The 17,987-nt window shown below is 54.5% G+C and overlaps 1 protein-coding gene across 2 annotated transcripts in view; it reads right to left on the bottom strand.

The window, feature by feature from the left end:
• Window positions 1–17,987, bottom strand: part of LOC111162277 (KIAA0556 ortholog) — a 161,807-nt gene that overhangs the window by 2,306 nt on the left and 141,514 nt on the right. For both annotated transcript variants that reach the window (XM_022526574.1, XM_022526575.1), the window contains 8 exons: window positions 14,443–14,620; window positions 9,845–10,010; window positions 6,932–7,089; window positions 5,540–5,604; window positions 4,166–4,276; window positions 2,345–2,484; window positions 658–759; window positions 36–196 (listed from right to left, as the gene is read on the bottom strand). In XM_022526574.1, the coding sequence (XP_022382282.1) occupies window positions 36–196; window positions 658–759; window positions 2,345–2,484; window positions 4,166–4,276; window positions 5,540–5,604; window positions 6,932–7,089; window positions 9,845–10,010; window positions 14,443–14,620 (1,081 nt within the window). The remainder of the gene's footprint in view (window positions 1–35; window positions 197–657; window positions 760–2,344; window positions 2,485–4,165; window positions 4,277–5,539; window positions 5,605–6,931; window positions 7,090–9,844; window positions 10,011–14,442; window positions 14,621–17,987) is intronic.

The raw sequence follows: 17,987 nt of genomic DNA, 5'->3' as shown, positions 1-17,987 counted from the left end.
GGGGACAGTGAGGCGAGGCCACGGGCCCGGCTTACCTGATGGCGGTGTGTCGCTCCTGGCGGCAGATGTCCGTGTCCTCGGTGAAGAGGATGGTGTGGTAGGGCACCGTGGGCTCGCACGTGGGCAGGATGCCCCCCACCAAATGGCCCACCATGGCCAGGATCCCGTTGTACACAAGCAAGTCGTCCACCAGGAGCTGGCGGACACAGAGCAGGGCTGCGCCATGGGGCCAAGAGTTTCCCTCTCCTTCCCTCCTGCGGCCTTGGGCAAAGCAAGTTACCACTGGGAGCCTCGCCAGCTAGCCTGGCCTGTGCTGGGATCTCAGGCCCTTGGAACCTAGGATCGGCCGCCGGGGGCCTCGCGCACCCCGCCCTAGAGTCGCCTCCCGGGGGGAAGGACCGCCCTAGACCAAGATGCTTGGAAAAGAAAAGATGAAAGAAAGGCCACTTTCTGGTTTTCAGGGGGATGATTCAAATCACTGGGGCAGGTCTGGGATTCACGGTGGGGTGGCGAATTTCCCTGCCTTGGAGCACCAGGCATTGGTGTCTAAGGTGGCAACAGAGAGAAGCAAATCCAACTGCGACAAAGGATGATTGCCAGCAGCCTAATTACCAACGAGCACAATTATCTCGAAAAACCCAGCTGATCAGTACTCACGCCAAACTCTTTCACCCCTCGGTGGGGCGTTTTCGCATAATTCCACAGTTTGATCATTGACACGGTGGTGGGCAGATCGAAGATCACATAGACCCGGTTCACCTGTCGGAGACAAGAACTCATGAGAACAGGCATGTTTGGAAACAGAGGCGCTGGGAGGGGGGCGCGGGGTGCAGGCAGGGGTGAGACTGGTGGGCGCTGGAGGCGGCACCCAGGCAGCTGGGGGGGCACAGCGCGTGGGGTTCCCGCCGCCTTCCCTCTCCTGGAAGCCCATCTTGAGTCCGGTCACGTGTGGCTGCATTCGCAACAAACCGCCGACTGGCTCTGGGAGGTCTGTTTCCTTGCGCCTGGCGTGGCCCTGATTTAAATCCCCGCAGAGCATTGGTGCGCCCCTCCCTCTCCCCAGGGTCCAGCCAGACACCCAGCGCGGGGCTTCCCTGGGCCGAGGGGGCAGCCCCCCCACCCCCGCAGAGTCAAGGAGCAGCTGTTCCCCCGGGCGGTCAGCACCGCCTTGACCCCAATCTGTCCTTTCTCGGGTTGTAAATGAGAAGCACAGCAGATAGGCCCTGAAGGTGCTGCTGGGTAATTTCCAGCCTGTGTCTTTGAACCTCTGCAGGGGGAGCGGGAGGAGGCTGTCCAGATCAGTGGCAGAATCAGCTAGTAAGGCGAGACTGGCAGCTTCTCCGTCCCCGCACCCCGCCACCCCAACAGACTCCCCCGTATTAGGGGGCTCCTGGCAGGACGGAAGAAAGCAACGAGCTTTCAGTGTCGGCCACAGGCTGTGGGCTCCGTTCTGCCCCAGGCCCCGGAGGATGTCGGGGACCGCAGGGGTGGGGTGCTGCAGTTGGAGTCAGCCTTCCGGCTGTACCGTGGAAATAGTAAAGGCCCTCGAGAACAGCTGCCCACGGGGCTCAAGCAGGTACAAATGTCTGAGTCCAGCTGGGAGAGTGACAGCTGCAGAAACTGCCTCTCACCGAGTCACGTGACAGATGACGGAAACCACCTGCTGGCCGAGCTCAAGATGGCCACAGACAGGTGGGGCCCTGGTCTCAGGGGAGCTGTTGGACACTTGGGGCTCAGGAACGGAGACACTGGAAAACCTCCCACACAGAGCTGCTAATGCTGCTCCTTTCCATGTTTTGAGAGGAAAATACCCTCCCTGTCCTCCTATGCAGTCACACGGAGGGAAAGGGGACACTCTGCCGGTCACACACATGCCCTAGGGCCTGCTGCACTCCTCCACCCAGCATCTAGCTGGCGCAGGGCTAGAACCCCGTCGCCACCCGGCCTGTCTCCTCTCTCTTGACCAACATCGCCAGGCCCGCGCCTCAAGTAGCAGCTGGAGGGTCTGAGATCTGGGAAACTGAGTCCCCTGAAGAGCTGACAGGCCAGAGACAGGGCCAGGACGGGGTCCAGTGCCTGGTGACCTCAAGGAAGGGCAGGGACAGGGGATGAGGCCAGGGGAGGGGCTGCCCGTGATGACCGACGGACGCCTGCCGCACGGGGTCTCCGGGGTCCCATGCAGGCCCTTCTCTCTCTGGGGCCCAGAGAGTGCCCGTCAGATGTGTCAGCGAAGACCTGCGTCTTCCTGATAGCCCGCAGGCATTCTGATTCGTTGGAGATTAACCTACCCTGAAGAAAGACATGTCCCCGAGACCAAGGACACAAAGGCCCCCCATGAACTCACCAGGCCGGGCAGGATGGGGGCCAGCCACATGTGCCTGCCATCGCTGGTGTCATTCACTTGGTCGATGAGCTTGTCGGGGGTCCGGACGTCCCCGCACACGCCCTCCAGGGAGTTCACGCTGTCGGGGAAGGCGGCAATATCTGGGAAGCCTCTAAGCTGTCATAACCCAAAGCAGTGTGTCGGGCGCCGCACGTCATTCTCCCGGCCACCAGCCTCCTCGCACTGATGGCATGGCTCAAAGGATGCGGGGGCTGTTGGGCAGAACGGCCGTCTGCTGTTCCCGGCCGCCGGAAGAGTGACAGCCACATGAGCCATTCTGGGGAAAATGAGCACCGAGGCTGGTGGGGGGCAGGTGGCCAGCGTCAGGGAGGGGTGGGGGGGCGGCCAGGCAGACAGTCGGCTGGAAAGAGAGCAGTCTCAAGGCAGGAACAAATTTGTGGCTGGCACTCTGGGGAGTAGAGGGCAAACTTCGAAGGCTTTTTTTTTTGGCGAAGGGGCTGACGGATGGCTGGATACGGCTTTGGCATGGGGGGACCAGACAGGGACTGGACCTACTGGGGGAGCCTGACCCCACGGGGAGCGCCTGACCCCAGTGATGGCCACTCGAGAGCTGGACATCATCGCGGATCTGGACCAACCAGTTCCAGCTCTGGCTCTGCCTTCCAACCTGTGAGGTCTGGGGCAAGTCACAGAACAACTCAGGGCCTGCTTCCTCATCTGTAAAATGGGTATAAAAACCTCCATGTCCCAGAATGGATGTGAGCAGGCTCGGTGAAAATGAACAAGCCTTGTACCTCTGAGGAGTCACTAATAACCATCAAAAACACCAGGAATCATTTATCCCAGGCTAGGAGGATGGTGTCACCAGGGGAAGGCAGAAAAGGATCCAGAGGGAGCCCAGGGACCCCAGATAGGTACAAGACAGGCTTTGGGGTTAGACCTGCTCTGGTGGGACCCTGTGGTGGCTTAGGGATCACAGGGCAAGGGCCCAGAGGGCTCAGGCAGGTGACATCAAAAGAAGAAGCCTGACAGTTCAGTGGTCAGACAATGGTCTGTAGAGCTAAACTCCCAGCTCTATGCTCACATGCTGTGTGACCTTGGGCAGGTTACTTAACATCTCTTAGTTCCTCACGTGTAAAATGAGGCACCATGGGACAAGCCGTCACAGAGTGAGCCCTCAGTAAATATTAGCAATTTGTTCTGGGGGCCTGTTAGAAGACAGTAAGGACATGTTGGGGCAGAAGGGCAGTGGATACTCGGGTCTAGCCATGATCACTGTATATGGCTATCTCTAATTTCTCAAGAGTAGCTGAAGACTGAAGGTTTTCCTGTGAAACTCCCTGATTTTTAAAAAAAATATTAGCAACTAAGCTAAAATATTGAAAAACTCAGTGAGCTAGCAGTTTGCAAAATCTGGTGGGGGCGTTCCATGAACAAATGGGTCCATAGTCAAGAAATTAGGACACTCTGGGTTGAATACAGTGCCACAGGAGGCTCCCTGCAGGCCTTGCCAGAGCCTTTAGAACTTGCCAAAGTACTTGTAGTTCTCTGGGACAGGGTGCATCTGGTTATCCTCTCCCAAATCCCCAGGCCACAGGACTCTCTGTCACATGGGACTCCTGCCATGGACACCTTGGCAGGGGCTGGGAGCTGCCCATGGCTCTGCCCACCCTCCCAGGGGTCAGCATCTGACCCGAAGCAGAGCCCACTGGTGTTTTTATCCCAGGGTCTGGCTCCTACAGGGACATTTCCTGTCCTTCTCTGCACCCTCCCATGCACCCTTCTGTTGGGGTAGAGTCCCCATCTGCCTCAAAAGGATACTATTTTCCGACAGAGGGATCTTTTCCCCCCGCTCATCATACAGCTCCAGGCCCGTGAGACCAATATAATAGGGATCACCCCAGCTGGTCAGGAGTTGCAACTGGAAAATGACTAAGGGATGTTATTAAGGAAAAACAGGCTTAATTTTCCAAGAACAAAGCAAAACAGCAACAAAGATAATATAGGGCTGTACTTTCAGGGGCTTCTACAGATGAATAAAAGGAAAACATCATCTTTTTTTTAACTCTCATGGAGACTGAAGCCCAACAGAATATATGTGGCATCAAACTGTCTTGAATTTAAACTATGTATGTGTGTGTTTTAAGAATTAAAAGCTGTCCTCCAAGCCCGAGAGACTGGAGGACGGGGGCGGGGGGGGGTGATGCTCTCCAGGGAGCTGGCAGGAAGTGAACCATTTGTGTTACAAACTCGTTGTGTGGTGGCACTGAACAAAGTGACCAGGACTCAAACTATCTTCTGCCTCAGTTTCCCTGGTTGTAAAATGACAAGAACAGAGTGCCCATTGCCTTCTCCATCCATTTCAAGTGTGCAGGGTCGGGGTGGGGGGGGGGCGAAGGGGAGAAATACAGGAGCTCTGGAGCACCAGGAGGGATGGGCTGTGGCCGCATGAGCCACCATGGCTGACTGCCTCCCGCAGTCCTCAGCCCTGTCCCCCCGCCAGCTCCCAGCATTCCAGGGGTGGGCAGGGCAGGAAAGGTGGCTTCTAGACACTATCACAGCCACGGGCACTCTGTCCAGGAGAACAGGCTGCTAGGAGAGCCAGGATGCTCGTGTTCACTCACCTGCCTGGCCCCTGCCCGGCTCTGTGGCCTTGGACAAGTTCCTTAACCTCTCTGGGCCTCTGTGTTCTCAGCTGTGAAATGGGGATGCTCGCAGCACCACCACACTGGGCTGGGGGGAGGACTGAGTTACAAATGCACTGTGACCGTGCCAGGCCCAGGAAAGGATCCAGCAAACTGGGGCTATCCTTACTTCTATGTTCATCTCCTCCCTGGCTTGCTTCCAAGGAGAGCCCCCAGTTCAGTCCCTGGGGAGAGCTCCAGCTTCTCTGGCCTCTCCCAGCTGGAGTCCTGGGTGCTGCCTCTGGAAACCTCAGTCCAAACCTCAGCCAGCTGGCTGACCAGGGGGCGCGGTCTGGAACCATGTCACCGCCCCCCACCCCAGCAGTGCTCAGTGAGCCGGAGGCCCTGGGAAGCCTCCCATCCTCCCCTAGGTTTCCCGGCGCAGTGCCCTAGCACCTCGGCCATGGCCTGCGCGGAACCCCAACACCACCACAAGGGCAGAGCGCTCTGCTGGGGTTCTGGGCGCAGACCCCGAGGGCCCGGGATGCACAGACAGGTGGGAGGAGGATACAGCCGCAGGGCATCAGGGGTGCCTCGTAGTCCATGGTCGCCCGCTCCAGGCTTTGCGAGTCAAGCCTAAAAAGACACAAAACAGCACCAGGAAGCAGAAGATCTCAATGGCCTTGATGGCTGGTCAGTTATTCTCCCGGCTGCACACTATATGAAGACGCGGCAGGTGGGGGGGGGTTCCCTGGCAGCGGGGACTGACCTTGTCTGTTCTGGAGTCCACTCTTTACCACCTAGCCCTCTGGCCCTTTCATGAACAGGGCAAGTGCACGCTGTGCCCACGGCTGAGTGAGACCCATGCAGGGGTGACGGATGGGAGGGAGTGCGGGGCTGGGGCAGAATACCCCAGGGGGTGGTCAGGGAGCCAGCACCTGAGCTAAGAAGGAGGCAGCCACACAAAGCATCAGAGCTGAACCTTCCAAGCAGAGGAGCAGCCAGAGCAAAGGCCCTATGGTAGGAAAGCACCAAAGGGGCTGGATTGTGGGGCAGGATGGGAGGCTGGCAGGAAGAGGAGGCAGGAAGGTGGGGCGTACCCTGCAGTCTTTGCTTTGGGAGCCTGAGCAAGGGCCTTCAGTAGCGGGGACCTCAATGCCCACATCTGTAAAATGGGCATAATAACCCCTTCCTCAGAGGGCAGGTGGAAGGATTCCCTGAAGGATGAACGCAAAGCATCTGAATGGATATAGCACTTGGGAGGAAGAGTTCTCAGCCTCTGCACACTTCTCCCTGGGCGCCTTTCTCCCTGGTCCGTGGGCCAGTACCTTCCAGGCCTTGCTGGTTTTTCTTCAATTTCAAGGGCACTGTTATAATTAAGTGGCTGTTCCCAGTGACCGGTCCAAGAAGCGATCCCAGCCATGGTGGAGGGAAACTCATTTTGTTTTGTGAGCTTGGCCTCTGGCGTTTGGACATGGGGGGCGGGGGAGGGGTTTAAATGAATAAACTGAACGTGGCATTTACAAATTGTTATAACCTTAATGCAGCTGAGACGGGGCCAAGAAATACCAGCGCACCCACGAAATGCTAGGCTCTCATTTCCTCTTTGAATCTTTCTAAACCAGGAACTCGGGAACAAGAGAGAAGGCCCTTCCCCGAATTGGCCAGTGGGCATTTCTGGAACAGGACGCAGGCTGGAGCCTCTTTTCCCAGCAGGAGGTGCAATGAAGCATTAAAAGAGCTGAAGCCCTCCAGACTGTGGGGAACCCAAACATCCCCAGACAAGGTGGGCTCATCCCACGGGCTTCCGCGGACGCCTGACAGAGCATTAGAAAACCGCCAGGTTGAAAAGCGACGCGTTTGATCATCATTTCAAAACCTTTAGGTAGCGACTTCAGAGCTACGCGTGAAGCCAGCAGCCGGAGGACGGGGAGGGGACATTCCTGATGCTGCTAGCCCTCACCTCCGGGCCGGCGGGGGCAGCTGGCGAACATGCAGGTAGTCCACAAAGAGAATTTCTTGAGCGAAATCAAAGTGGCAGTTGCCCGGCCCCTTCCGGATGAGGAAGCCCTCTGGAGGGGAGACACACAGGCCATCCAGGGAGATGTGGACGATTTTGGCCTGGCAAACAAAAGGAGAAACACGCTTGAAGAAAGGCAGCCAGCCAGCATGCGGGCCAGTGGCGTGGGCCGACGGGGCTGCGGCAGACGTCCGAGTGTGACGGGGAGCCCTCACGGAGCCCCCAGGCCTAGGACATCCCTTGGTCTAGCCTTCCTCTCAGACCAGGACTACCTGGCTGGGCCATGCTCCATGCCAGGCACTGAGCTGTGTGCTGGAGGGACAGCAGGGGAACAGGCAGGTGTGGCCCCTGCCATGGTGGCCCAGCTCAGCAGCCTGAGGTGGTATCACGTTTCGGGCCTCCCTCCGCAGAGACCCTGGCTGGGCCATCTAGATCTGCTTTGGGGCCTGGTGAGTCACAGGCGCTTACCAAGAGCCTGCCAAATGGGTTCGATCTGGGCCAAGGTCTTCCGCTGGCCTGGGACAGATATCACCAACTAGAGGCCAGGATCTACCAGTAAATCTCAAAGCCTGAATGGCAGGGTCTGGAGTGGCTTCCCTGGGGTGGGGTGGTGGTGGTGGTGGTGGGTGAGCACAGGGGGCAGGAGGCCAGCACTCTCCCTCTGACAACGCATTTTGGAATCGGGACTCCCCACATCTTCACGGTGAGCAACGTGGGCCCGACTGCTGACCAAACTGGTCGATTTTCACCTTTGGGAGACACAGAAGGGCTCCTCTGTGTAGAGAAGAGCCCTGCTCTGGGTCCCACTGATAACGAATGTGCCCCCGAGCCCTTCATTCCTTCAGCATTTTAGGGGCCCCCCTCATGGCAGCCGGTCACAGGACACGTAAGCCTGAAAAGTGTAGGTAAGCAGCTTCAGGCATGGCTGGATATGGGGACCAAAAGGCTGTTCTACATCTCTCCACTAGGCTTTGCTCAGGTGGGTTCAGACCCTGGCCCGAGGGCTGGACCTGGACAAACAGAACTGTCACCCACTGGTCATATGATTGGACCAGGGACATGGAACTGGACCAGACCAATCAGCGTGACTCCTGCAGTTTCACGGGCTCGCCTCCAAAGAGGAGGTCCTTCTGCAGCTGGGTGTGGAGCTAGCTGGAAGCTGGGCATCACAGCAGAGGCCTGGGAAGGCCCCCCCTCCAGGACGACCCCCACCTCTAGGAAGGGCCCGACTTCCCCACGCCTGTTGATTCCCTCGGACAGGGTTTCTACTACCGCCTCCATCTTGTAGCCATGGAAACTATAAGTCCAAAGACGCTAAGCAATTTGCCCAAGGACCCACTGCCAGGATCTGAAGCCCATCTCCAGCGTGCAGGGCCCAGCTCTAACCACACGCCAGGGACCCGTCTCCAGGGCATCCACAGGGCCTTGGGGGACACACGCGCCCAAGGCATTTTCCTGGAGAGACGCAGAGTTTCCATCCCCTGTACTCTGGGATCCTCCCCACCCCCACCAGACTCTGCTCTGCCCATCTCCCTGCCTCCTCCTTCCCACTGTGGCCACTTGTCACCTGCTCACCCACGCGGATGGTGGCCAGGCCTTGGAAGCAGGGCTTTGGGCCCAAGATTTCCAGGCAGCAAATCCAGGTCACGGAGCCTTATCTGGAAGGACCGATTTGCTCAAGGGAAGATATGGGCCCAGAGGCACGAGCTGAGCCCGGAGAATGTTTTCTTAATGCCAATCTATCTGCCTTTCTAAACGTGCTGATCTAAACGTGCTGTCGCACACTCTGGGAGACGCCAGTGCGGCCCAGGAGTATCTGTACAGTCCGAGGGGCTGTCGCCCCAAAGGTGAGCGCCTGGAGCCACCGACTCCATGCTGGCAACCCCCATGGTTCTACGGGGCCCATGGGAGAAATGACATGGCACAGGCATGGTGGGGAGCCACACCGGGGCTCCCGGGATGGAGGCCTGGCTCTGTTAATGTCCATGTGGCAGAGGAGGACGGCCATCGTCCCAAGGCAGGTTATCATCCTCATCCTCCTCACTTTACAGATGGAGAAACGGAGATGCAGGGAAAGCAGGTCACTCGCCGAAGGTCACATGGCTGGCTGGGGTCAGAGCGGGAATTCAGACCAGGGCCTGATAACTTTAGGGCCCCAACGGCATGGCTCTATCTTAGGGGACATTGTCACCATCACTTCTGGGTTGTAGTGGGGAGGGGACAAACATATCATAGTCTGTAGTCACACAAGGACAGAAGGGCCCATGCAAAGGGCACTTCTGGTGTTCTCTTTCCACAGTGTGGCAAGATGCCTGCTTTGTCACACCCAGGAGCAGGAGAACGTGGTATGGACCTGGAGTGTGGGCCCCCAGCCCAGCAGATGTGCACTGCGGCTCTCGCTGTATGATCTTGGGAAGGGTGAACGTACTGTTCTGAACCTCAGTTTTTAATCCTCTGAAAGAGAGTATATATCTGCTTCCTGGAAGCTGGGGTGAGGGTCCCCTGAAATGAATGGGTGCAGAGCCCGCAGCTCAGGGCCTGGCCCCCAAAGTGCTCAATGAACAACAGGGCCCCAACCCACCACTATGGTTCGGGGGCTGGGCCTGCTGAAGAACCCCAACCCCCAAAAGAGACAAAGTGCTTTCATGTCCCAAGTCTGCCCTGGGCTCTTGAGCCCACATCTGCTGCTTGCAGGAGGAACAAAGAGCAAGGCGCTCTCTCCCTGGCTGTAACCCCTCAGCTCCATTTGGAAAGTTCTGGAAGATTTATGTGCCTCTCTGGCAGCCACGCCAGCCATTCATCAAGGCGCTGTTTCCCTGACAGTGGACTGAGCGCGGCTGCTATTCCCCAGCTTACCCCGCGATAGGTGTCCTCGGGAGATTTATTGTAGTTCCAGAAGCGCAGGCCAGTGATGCTTTCGGCTCTGTCGAAGCGGATCGTGACCACATGGTCCAGGCCAGGCGAGAAAGGGATCAGCCACATATGCTCATCCTCCATGGTGATGTTGGCTCCGTCGATTAACCTGCAAATAGCGGGGAGGGAGCGGTGAGCTGGGGCCCAGCCACGACCTGTGGGAGAAACCAGAGCGAGGGGTCTACACGCGCTTATGGCCCCCTGCACCCTGCCTGGCACGAGCCTGGACACATTGGGCTTGTTAAGCAGAGGTGGGACTCATGACAGTCACCCAGAGGGGCCATGTCTCATCTGTAAAATCAGACAAAATAAGGTCTTTTAATAGTCGGTGCTGTTAAAAGTGCGGGAAAGCGATCATCAGGTTTAAAATAAAGGGGGAACATGTGTCATCTTTCAGGACCTTCTAACCCAGTGATCTCACTTCTGGAATTGTTTTCCTTTAAGGAATATTTGTTCAACCTGTGGGAAAGGCTCTCTGCACAAAGATATTCATTACAGTGCTGTTTATTTATATTAGCATAAAAGGAAAAAAAAAACCCAACGACCAAAAAACCCCCAAGTGGTTAAGTAAAACAAAGGGTTAAGTAAATCTGCACAGTTGTTAATAAGATAACCGTGAGGACGATGCAGTGAAGTGGAAAACGATTTTACTGCTGGAAGATGAGGACGGGGGCCAGGAGAGACGATGAAGAAGTGAAAAACACATTTGTGTCAGAGGGGATGGGAGGTGGATGCTTTTCTCTACTTTCCAAACTTTCTGTAAGATGCTCTATTGGCTCTATGGTACATTTTGGAAGAATTCGATTCCTTCCTTCTGGTGCCCTGTGAGAGAGCTGCTAAGGCACTAGAGCGAACTCGGCAGCTTTTGGTGTGGGAAAAGCACGAGAAGGGGGAGGTGTGTCTGTGGGGAGCTGGTCTGGCCATAATCATGCAGCCTTGACAGCCCAGGGAAGCACCCTCCCTGTCCTTAGGAGGGAGCCCCTAGCACCCTTGTGTTCTTAGCCACTGTTCTGAATGAACTCATCATCTCGCCCGCATTGCACTCCTATCCTGGCCAGTTTCTGGTTTTCCTGTTCTGAACAACCTGCCTCATCCTTTTCAACTTGGCCTGTGTCTGTCCCAAAGCTGTCCCACCACGGACTGCCCTGAACTGTTCAGCACACCGCAGCCCAGACCCCAGAAACAGAGGGGCCCAGCTCTCAGCCTCTTGGATAACCCTTCCCCCGACTCCCTCCTAATTTCCTGGTGACTTTGAGGCTGCCGTGCCAGGAGGAATTCCTAGATTTAAAAATAAACTTTATTTTTTCTTTCTACATCTTAAAGTTTAGGATTTGGAATAAATCTTACAATCTAAGTGTTCATCCATGGAGGTAATGTTTCTTTTTTTTCTCTAAAAGGCCGTTATTAAATTGATGGATGGTGTGTCTTACAATTGCTGGCATCTTAAAACTGAGGAAATTCAGCAATTTAAAACGGAGGTGTTTGTGGAATTAGGTCCACTGGAGAACCTTCCATTTCCTTCTAAAAGCAATTACCCCTGTGTCCTAGACATGGGGCTGTCTCCGTACCAAAAATGCTACCCAATTCTCAAAGTACAGAGAGTTGTCGAAGTGTTTATAGTTGATAGTGAAGGGAAGTGCCTACAGACACCGCTAAGAATATCAACATGATAATTCCCAGGTCTGTCCACAGAAAAGCCTAGAAACTGTGACCAATCCAGTAACAATGAGCATCTCTAGGGGCTAGATTATGGTCTCTAAATACCGTTTCACACTAAAAGGAACCAAGGCTTCTTGGGGAAAATGGCTGATTCCACCTCTGGGACAAGAAATATACAAAGGGAGCCTGAAATGTCTTGTGACATCAGAAAGCAGGAGAGCTGTCACAGACTACTGTTTTAAAAAAGGATCTGAGCGCTCTCGGTATCTAAAAGCAACTATAAGATAAAAATTGCAATAAATTGAGACCCTTCACAGTCTGTTTAAATCCATAATTTATGGTAACCAAACACAAACGTTTTAAAGTATGCTAGGGAAGCAATTTTTTATTTTTGCAAACTGAGAAGTAAAGGAAAGAACCAAGCATGTAGATTGCCTTTCCTATTTGCACTGTACTGCAGAGTAACCAAATAATTGAAGAAAAATTTCTCTTTATTGGTGAAAAAAAGAATGACAGTCTCAGCGCCCCACCATCTTGCAACCAAGTGGATCTAGCCACTGAGCACTGACCACCAATGTCACAAAAAGCTTCACCACCAGACACTCTATATGTTCTGAAGGGAAGTTGCAGTGACACCCATACCATGTCATGTCTTGCCCCAATGGTCAAGCCTCAACCTGATCAGATGCCTAGATCTGATGAACAATTTACAAGACATACAGGGGCCTGAGGAACAGGTTAAATAATACCATGGAGATGCAACCAGGAAACTCCAGACTCTATAGGGCAAACAAATATTTCCTTAAGAGATAATTCATAAGAAAAAAATGAAAAAAGATGGAAGGGAACCTGGAGGTTATAAAAAGCTTAAGAGATCTATCAAAGAATCATAGCATATGGACCTTATCTAGATCTCAAACCTACTAGTCACAATGTATGGACCTTATCTGAACCCCAAACCAACCAATCACAACACATGGACCTTATCTGGACCTCAAACCAACCAATCACAACGTATGGACCTTATCTGGACCTCAAACCAACCAATCACAATGTACGGACCTTCTCTGGACCTCAAGCCAACAATCACAATGTCTGGACCTTTTCTGGACCTCAAACTAACCAATCACAATGTATGGACCTTATCTGGATCTCAAACCAACCAATCACAACACATGGACCTTATCTGGACCTCAAGCCAACCAATCACAACATAAGGCCTTTTCTGGATCTCAATATAAGAAACAAACTTAAAAAAGGAAGATGAGAAGAAGGCTTTCAGGGAAATAGGAACATGCTGGGTGTCCACTAATTCAGGGAATCACCATTAATTTTTTTGAGTGTAACAAAAGTACTGACATGTTCTCTTTAAAGTCCCTATTGTTTAGAGCTACACATCGAACTGTGTAGAGGTGAAGGGCTATCAGGCTTGGGAGTTGCTGTGCTCACATCATCTGGGTGGAGGGGTTTGGGAAGTGGGTGGGTGTGGTTGAACAAGTGGGGCCGGCTGTGTGCTGATCACTTTTGTAGCGGGAGCTGACCCAGCAGGCTCCACACCTAAGTATATGGGTGATCTGCTTTTGGGGTGTCGAGTGGTTCATGAGCAGACATGGACAGCAGGCGTGAGGGCCACGGTTAAGGGGCCCGGGATGGGAAAGTAGGAAGGAGTCTACCATTGACGGCAGGCGCTCTGGGTCAGGCTGGGGGTGCAGCTGTGGTGTGGCGATTCCCTCCCTGCCCTCCCTCCAGGGGACTTACTGTCCCCTCCTACTGATAAGGCAAGTGAGGCAGGGGAAGACAGTGGAAGTCAGTGGTTACGTGCACAGGTCTCCCACAGACATCCATTCAGATGACTCTGACCCTCACAACTAGTCTGGGTGACTTCTGGCCAGTTTTTAATCTCTCTGTAGCTCGGTTTCATTTGTAAAGGGGGTGGTGGCCTCTTAGGGCTGTTTAAGGCATAAACGGATGAGGATCTGTAACCTGCTTAGTGTAGCCCCAGTGTCTGGCATTTATTCAGGGCTCCAGGAATAGCCGCTATAATTTTATTATCATTACTATCGTAGTTGGAGAGGTTAAGAAACTTACTAGCTGGCAAGGGGCAGAGCCAGGATTGGAACTCTCATCCTTCTGACCCCTCCAGGCTCCTCCTGTTTACAACTCCAGGCAGAGAGCAGGCCCAGCTGCTGTCCTGAGCAGGGGGCCAGTGCCTGTCCCAGGTTTGTCTTCTTTTTGACTGGCCCCAGTCTGGGCCGATGCAATCAGACAGAAGTGGAGGAAAGCGCCCGCAGCACCCACGGACACTTCCAGAGCCATCCCCTCAGACCTCGAGCAATGGCAAGTTTTCAGCCCCCGAGAGCGGGGCTGCTCATGGTCAGGCGCAGAGCTGGCATTCCAGGCCCTACACTGAGCATGGTGGAGAACACACAAAGCACGGCTCTGTCTGGGAGCAGGAGAACCCTGCCTGCCTCTGGCCGTGGGACCCTTGGGGGTGGGGGGTCACCTCCCTTTCCCAAGCCTTGGTTTCCCTTGACTCTAAAATGAGAAGTCACAGGGGACACCTGGGGGGGCACAGTCACTAAAGTGTCTGACTCTTGAGCTCAGCTCAGGGGTTGGTCTCAGGGTTGTGAGTTCAAGCCCTGAGTTGGGCTTCACGCTGTGAGGTGGAGCCTACTTAAAAACATATCAGTGAATAAAATGGGAAGACCACAGACCTCACGGGGTGGCTGGGGATGGCGGAATGGGGATCACTATTTGAGATTTGATTCTGGAGTCACAGAGCCTGAGCGAGCCCGCCCCTCAGGGCCTGAAGCGTCCTGCTGCTCACGCTGGGAGGGGATGGCTCTGAGGGTGTCTACAGGTGGCTTCTTATAGACACTTACTTGTCCAGGGTCCGGGAGTCATCGGTGTACTCAGGGAGGTCATTTAGGTCTCTGGGAGAGGCAGAGATCTGGTGCAGGCTGATGGGCAGAGCCTGGCCATCCTTGCCCACCACTTCCAGGCCCGTGAGCCCCAGGTAGTGCGGGTCTCCCCAGGAGGCAGTGAAATTCAGCTGGAGGCCTGTAACAGGAAGAAGAGTGGCCCCTGAACACCAGAGGTTGTGGAGACGGGAAAGGAGTTACCTTTGGCCTCTGAGTTCTACCAACTTGAAAACCCCGACTCAGATGAAAGTGCCTTTGGGGTGGGCTCTCTACCTTTTCTCTTAGTGACCCTTGGACCTGGGACATTGTTGATGTTCTGGAAATGTCTGCAGGACGAATGGGCCAGTGTTGTTTAAACCTGCACATGGGTGGGTGGCGGGGGGTGCCTGGGTGTCTCAGTCCGTGAAGCGCTGGTTTTCGTCTCAGGTCATGATCTCAGGGTCCTGGGATCGAGCCCTGCATTGGGCTCCCTGCGGGGAGTCAGCTTCTCCCTTTCCCTCTGCCCCTCTCCCTGCTCATTCTTTTTCCCTCTGTTTCTCTCAAATAAATACAACCTTAAAAAAAAAAAAAAAAACACACATGGCACTGGATCCTTTCTCCCGCATCTATCACATTGCCCCAACCGGCTGCTTAGACCCTAGCATGGCTCCCCGTGCTGCTTGGCCAGAAGGCCTTGTCCATCTGGCTTCTACCTACTTGTTTAACCTCCTCTTACACCAGGGGGCATGGCTCCACCCAGACAATCTTTCAGTCATTCCTATTTCCAGCCCTCTCTCCTGTCACAGGGCCTTTGCCCATGCTATGCCCTCTGGAACTCACATGGCCTCGTTGTGCTCACCCTTCAGATCCCAACTCACTTCCTTAGGGAAGCCCTTCTGACTTCTCTGACCACATCAAACCTCCGCCCACAGCCTACCATCAACTTCCATGCCCTGGTCACCAGTGTGATCTTGTGACCATTTGGTAAATATCCGTTTGCCCCGCCAGAGGCGAACTCCCTGAGGGCAGAAACTCCATCTGATCTGCTAGATCTTTGTGTCCCCAAAGCCTGGCACAGTGCCTGACGCACAGCAGGAGCTCAGTCCAGATGGAATGTTTAAATAAGTAACTGTACTCAGGCAGCTACGTTGATACAGGACGTCAGAAATGGACATTTTATACACTGGGCACTACTGCGAGACTTCCCGGGAGTCAGAGTAAGGAAGTGTTTCTACGATGATAACCCCATCTTTTTGCCCTTGCCTCACCCCTGTTCCATCAGAATCCATCTAGAAGTGACCCTCTGTGGTCCTAAGGCAATAAGGTCCAGGCGAGTCATCCATTTGCCCAGAGAGCTCAAACCGAATGAAGCCCTTGGTCAGGGCCCGTCCAATATTTGGCTAGAACTTGTCTTTCCTTACTGGCGTCCCATTAGAGCAGGACCAAGCCCACTGAACTCTCTACCCTGGGAGAATTTGGAACCTCTTTCAGCACGCTCCTGGGGGCGTTGTGTTCAGAAGATTCACATCCTTGGCAACTTTCACAGAAGGCCACCTGGAAGTCACCTGGCCCCACCTCCTTGAGCTCAGGAGCGGAGGCAGAAGCCCAGTGAGGCCAAGCCACCCAGTCTTCCTGGAGCTCGGCTTCCTCTCCTATATGCCTGTCATTTCCCACATACGTTTTGTAACTCAGCCGCTGATCCTTCTGCTCTCCATGGTGCTGAGGCGGTATGGAGAGCATCCTGGGGGCAGGTGGAAAAGACATGGGACCAGCATGGTCCTGGGCCACATCCTAGCTTCTCACCACAACAACGGCATGCAAAACGACCACAAATTCTTTACAACGTGACTCTGCCACTTCTCCCATCCAGAAGCGGAGTCCGTATGTCCACGTCCTCACTGAGGCCACTGAGAAGACGCCCTCAGTCTGGGCCACATGACATGCTTTGGCCAATGGGAGAGCAGCAGAGGTGGTGAGGGCAGAGGATGGAAAGCGTTCAGGTGCACCTCGCCACACTTGGGGGTCCCACTGCATGAAGGAGCCAGGCGTGCCTGGTCTCCCCACCACCCCAGCCAACAGCCTCCCGACCACTGGACGTGGGAGAGAAGACACCTGAGGTCATTCGGTCGCCAGCCCATCTGCCAGCAGACCAGACCCGTGCATAGGCCCAGGAGGGGCCCAGTCAAGCCAGTGAATTATGAGCCCATCGTGGATTAAAAGTGGTGGGCTGAAGCTGCTCAGGTTTGGGTTGGTCTGCGGCAGAAGCTAATCGATACACTCCTTTCCATCCTGAGCCTGCGTTCAAATGTCACCTCCTCAGAGAGGCTTTCCCTGACCGCTCCGCTCAAGTGGCATCCCCCCGTGCTTTATTTTTCATCACCACATTTGTCACTACACCACAATGTATTCTCCATTCCTTTGCCTCTGTGTTTTCTTGTCTTTTCCACTAAGATGGAAGCTCCCTGAGGGAAGGAGCTCTGTTGCTTCTGTGCACCGCTGTAGCCCTCAGAGCCGAGAACAGTAACTGGAAAATAGATGGTCAATAAAAGTTTTTTTTCTTTTTAAATCAATGATGGCTCAAACAGTAGGTATTCAGTAGATGAGCACGGGTAAATGAATCAAAGTAAGATCACAGAGTTTCACCAAATTCATAGTTAACAGTAAGCAAATATTTATTGATCATCTATTATGTACAAAGCCCTGTCCTTGGACCTGGAGATCCTTGGGTCAACACAGAGCAGAATATCTCTGGGAGATACCACTGAGAAGACAATCGGCCCATAATAGACAAAGGATAGTTCCAGAGAGTAACGACTGCCATGAAGACAAGAAGGCATGGGTAGGGAGTGACTGAGGGGAGTAGTGGGGGTGGTCAGGGAGGGCCTCTCTGAGGGGGTAGCATGGGAGCTGAGACCCGAGTGATCAGTAGGAGGCTGCCATTCCTCAGTATTCCTGGAAGAACATTCCAGGCTGAGAGGACGGCAAGGGCACAGGCTCTGGGATGGGAACAAATAACTGAGTGACCAAGGGATGGCAGTGGAGGAAAATGAGGTCGGAAGGGCCGGGTACAGCCGAGATCACGCCATGAAGTCTGGATTTTCTTCTCTCTGCGGTGGGGAGCCTCTGGAGGGTTAGACTTTGAAGAAGGGGGCTGACTCGATCCCCTCACTTGGGTTGGAGGTTGGGCTCTCCAGGGAGACCAGGGAGGAGGCTGTTGTGATACAAGGTACGCTGGACAAGGGGTGGCCCTTCTGAAAATGGAGGGAAGTGGCCAGATGCAGGACCTGTTTTGAAGACGGTACCGCCAGGATGCTCAGTGGCTTGTACAGAATTGAGAGAAAGAGATGACGTTTTTGACCCAGGCGACAGAGTGGCTGTGGGTACCGATCCCAAGAGGCAAAGTTCACGGAGTTGGAGGAGGGAGTGGATTTGGATGAGGGGATCGCTGGGAGGGAGAAATGTCACCTCCTCCGGGGGGAAAACAGGAGCACCCCCACTCCCCCGACCAGCCTCTCCCCAGCCGTCCC

Source organism: Enhydra lutris, unplaced genomic scaffold (genome assembly GCF_002288905.1).
Source record: "Enhydra lutris kenyoni isolate GAN:26980312 unplaced genomic scaffold, ASM228890v2 scaffoldscaffold90, whole genome shotgun sequence".
Taxonomy (NCBI): domain Eukaryota; kingdom Metazoa; phylum Chordata; class Mammalia; order Carnivora; family Mustelidae; genus Enhydra; species Enhydra lutris.
This window is presented reverse-complemented; position numbering and strand designations above follow the sequence as displayed.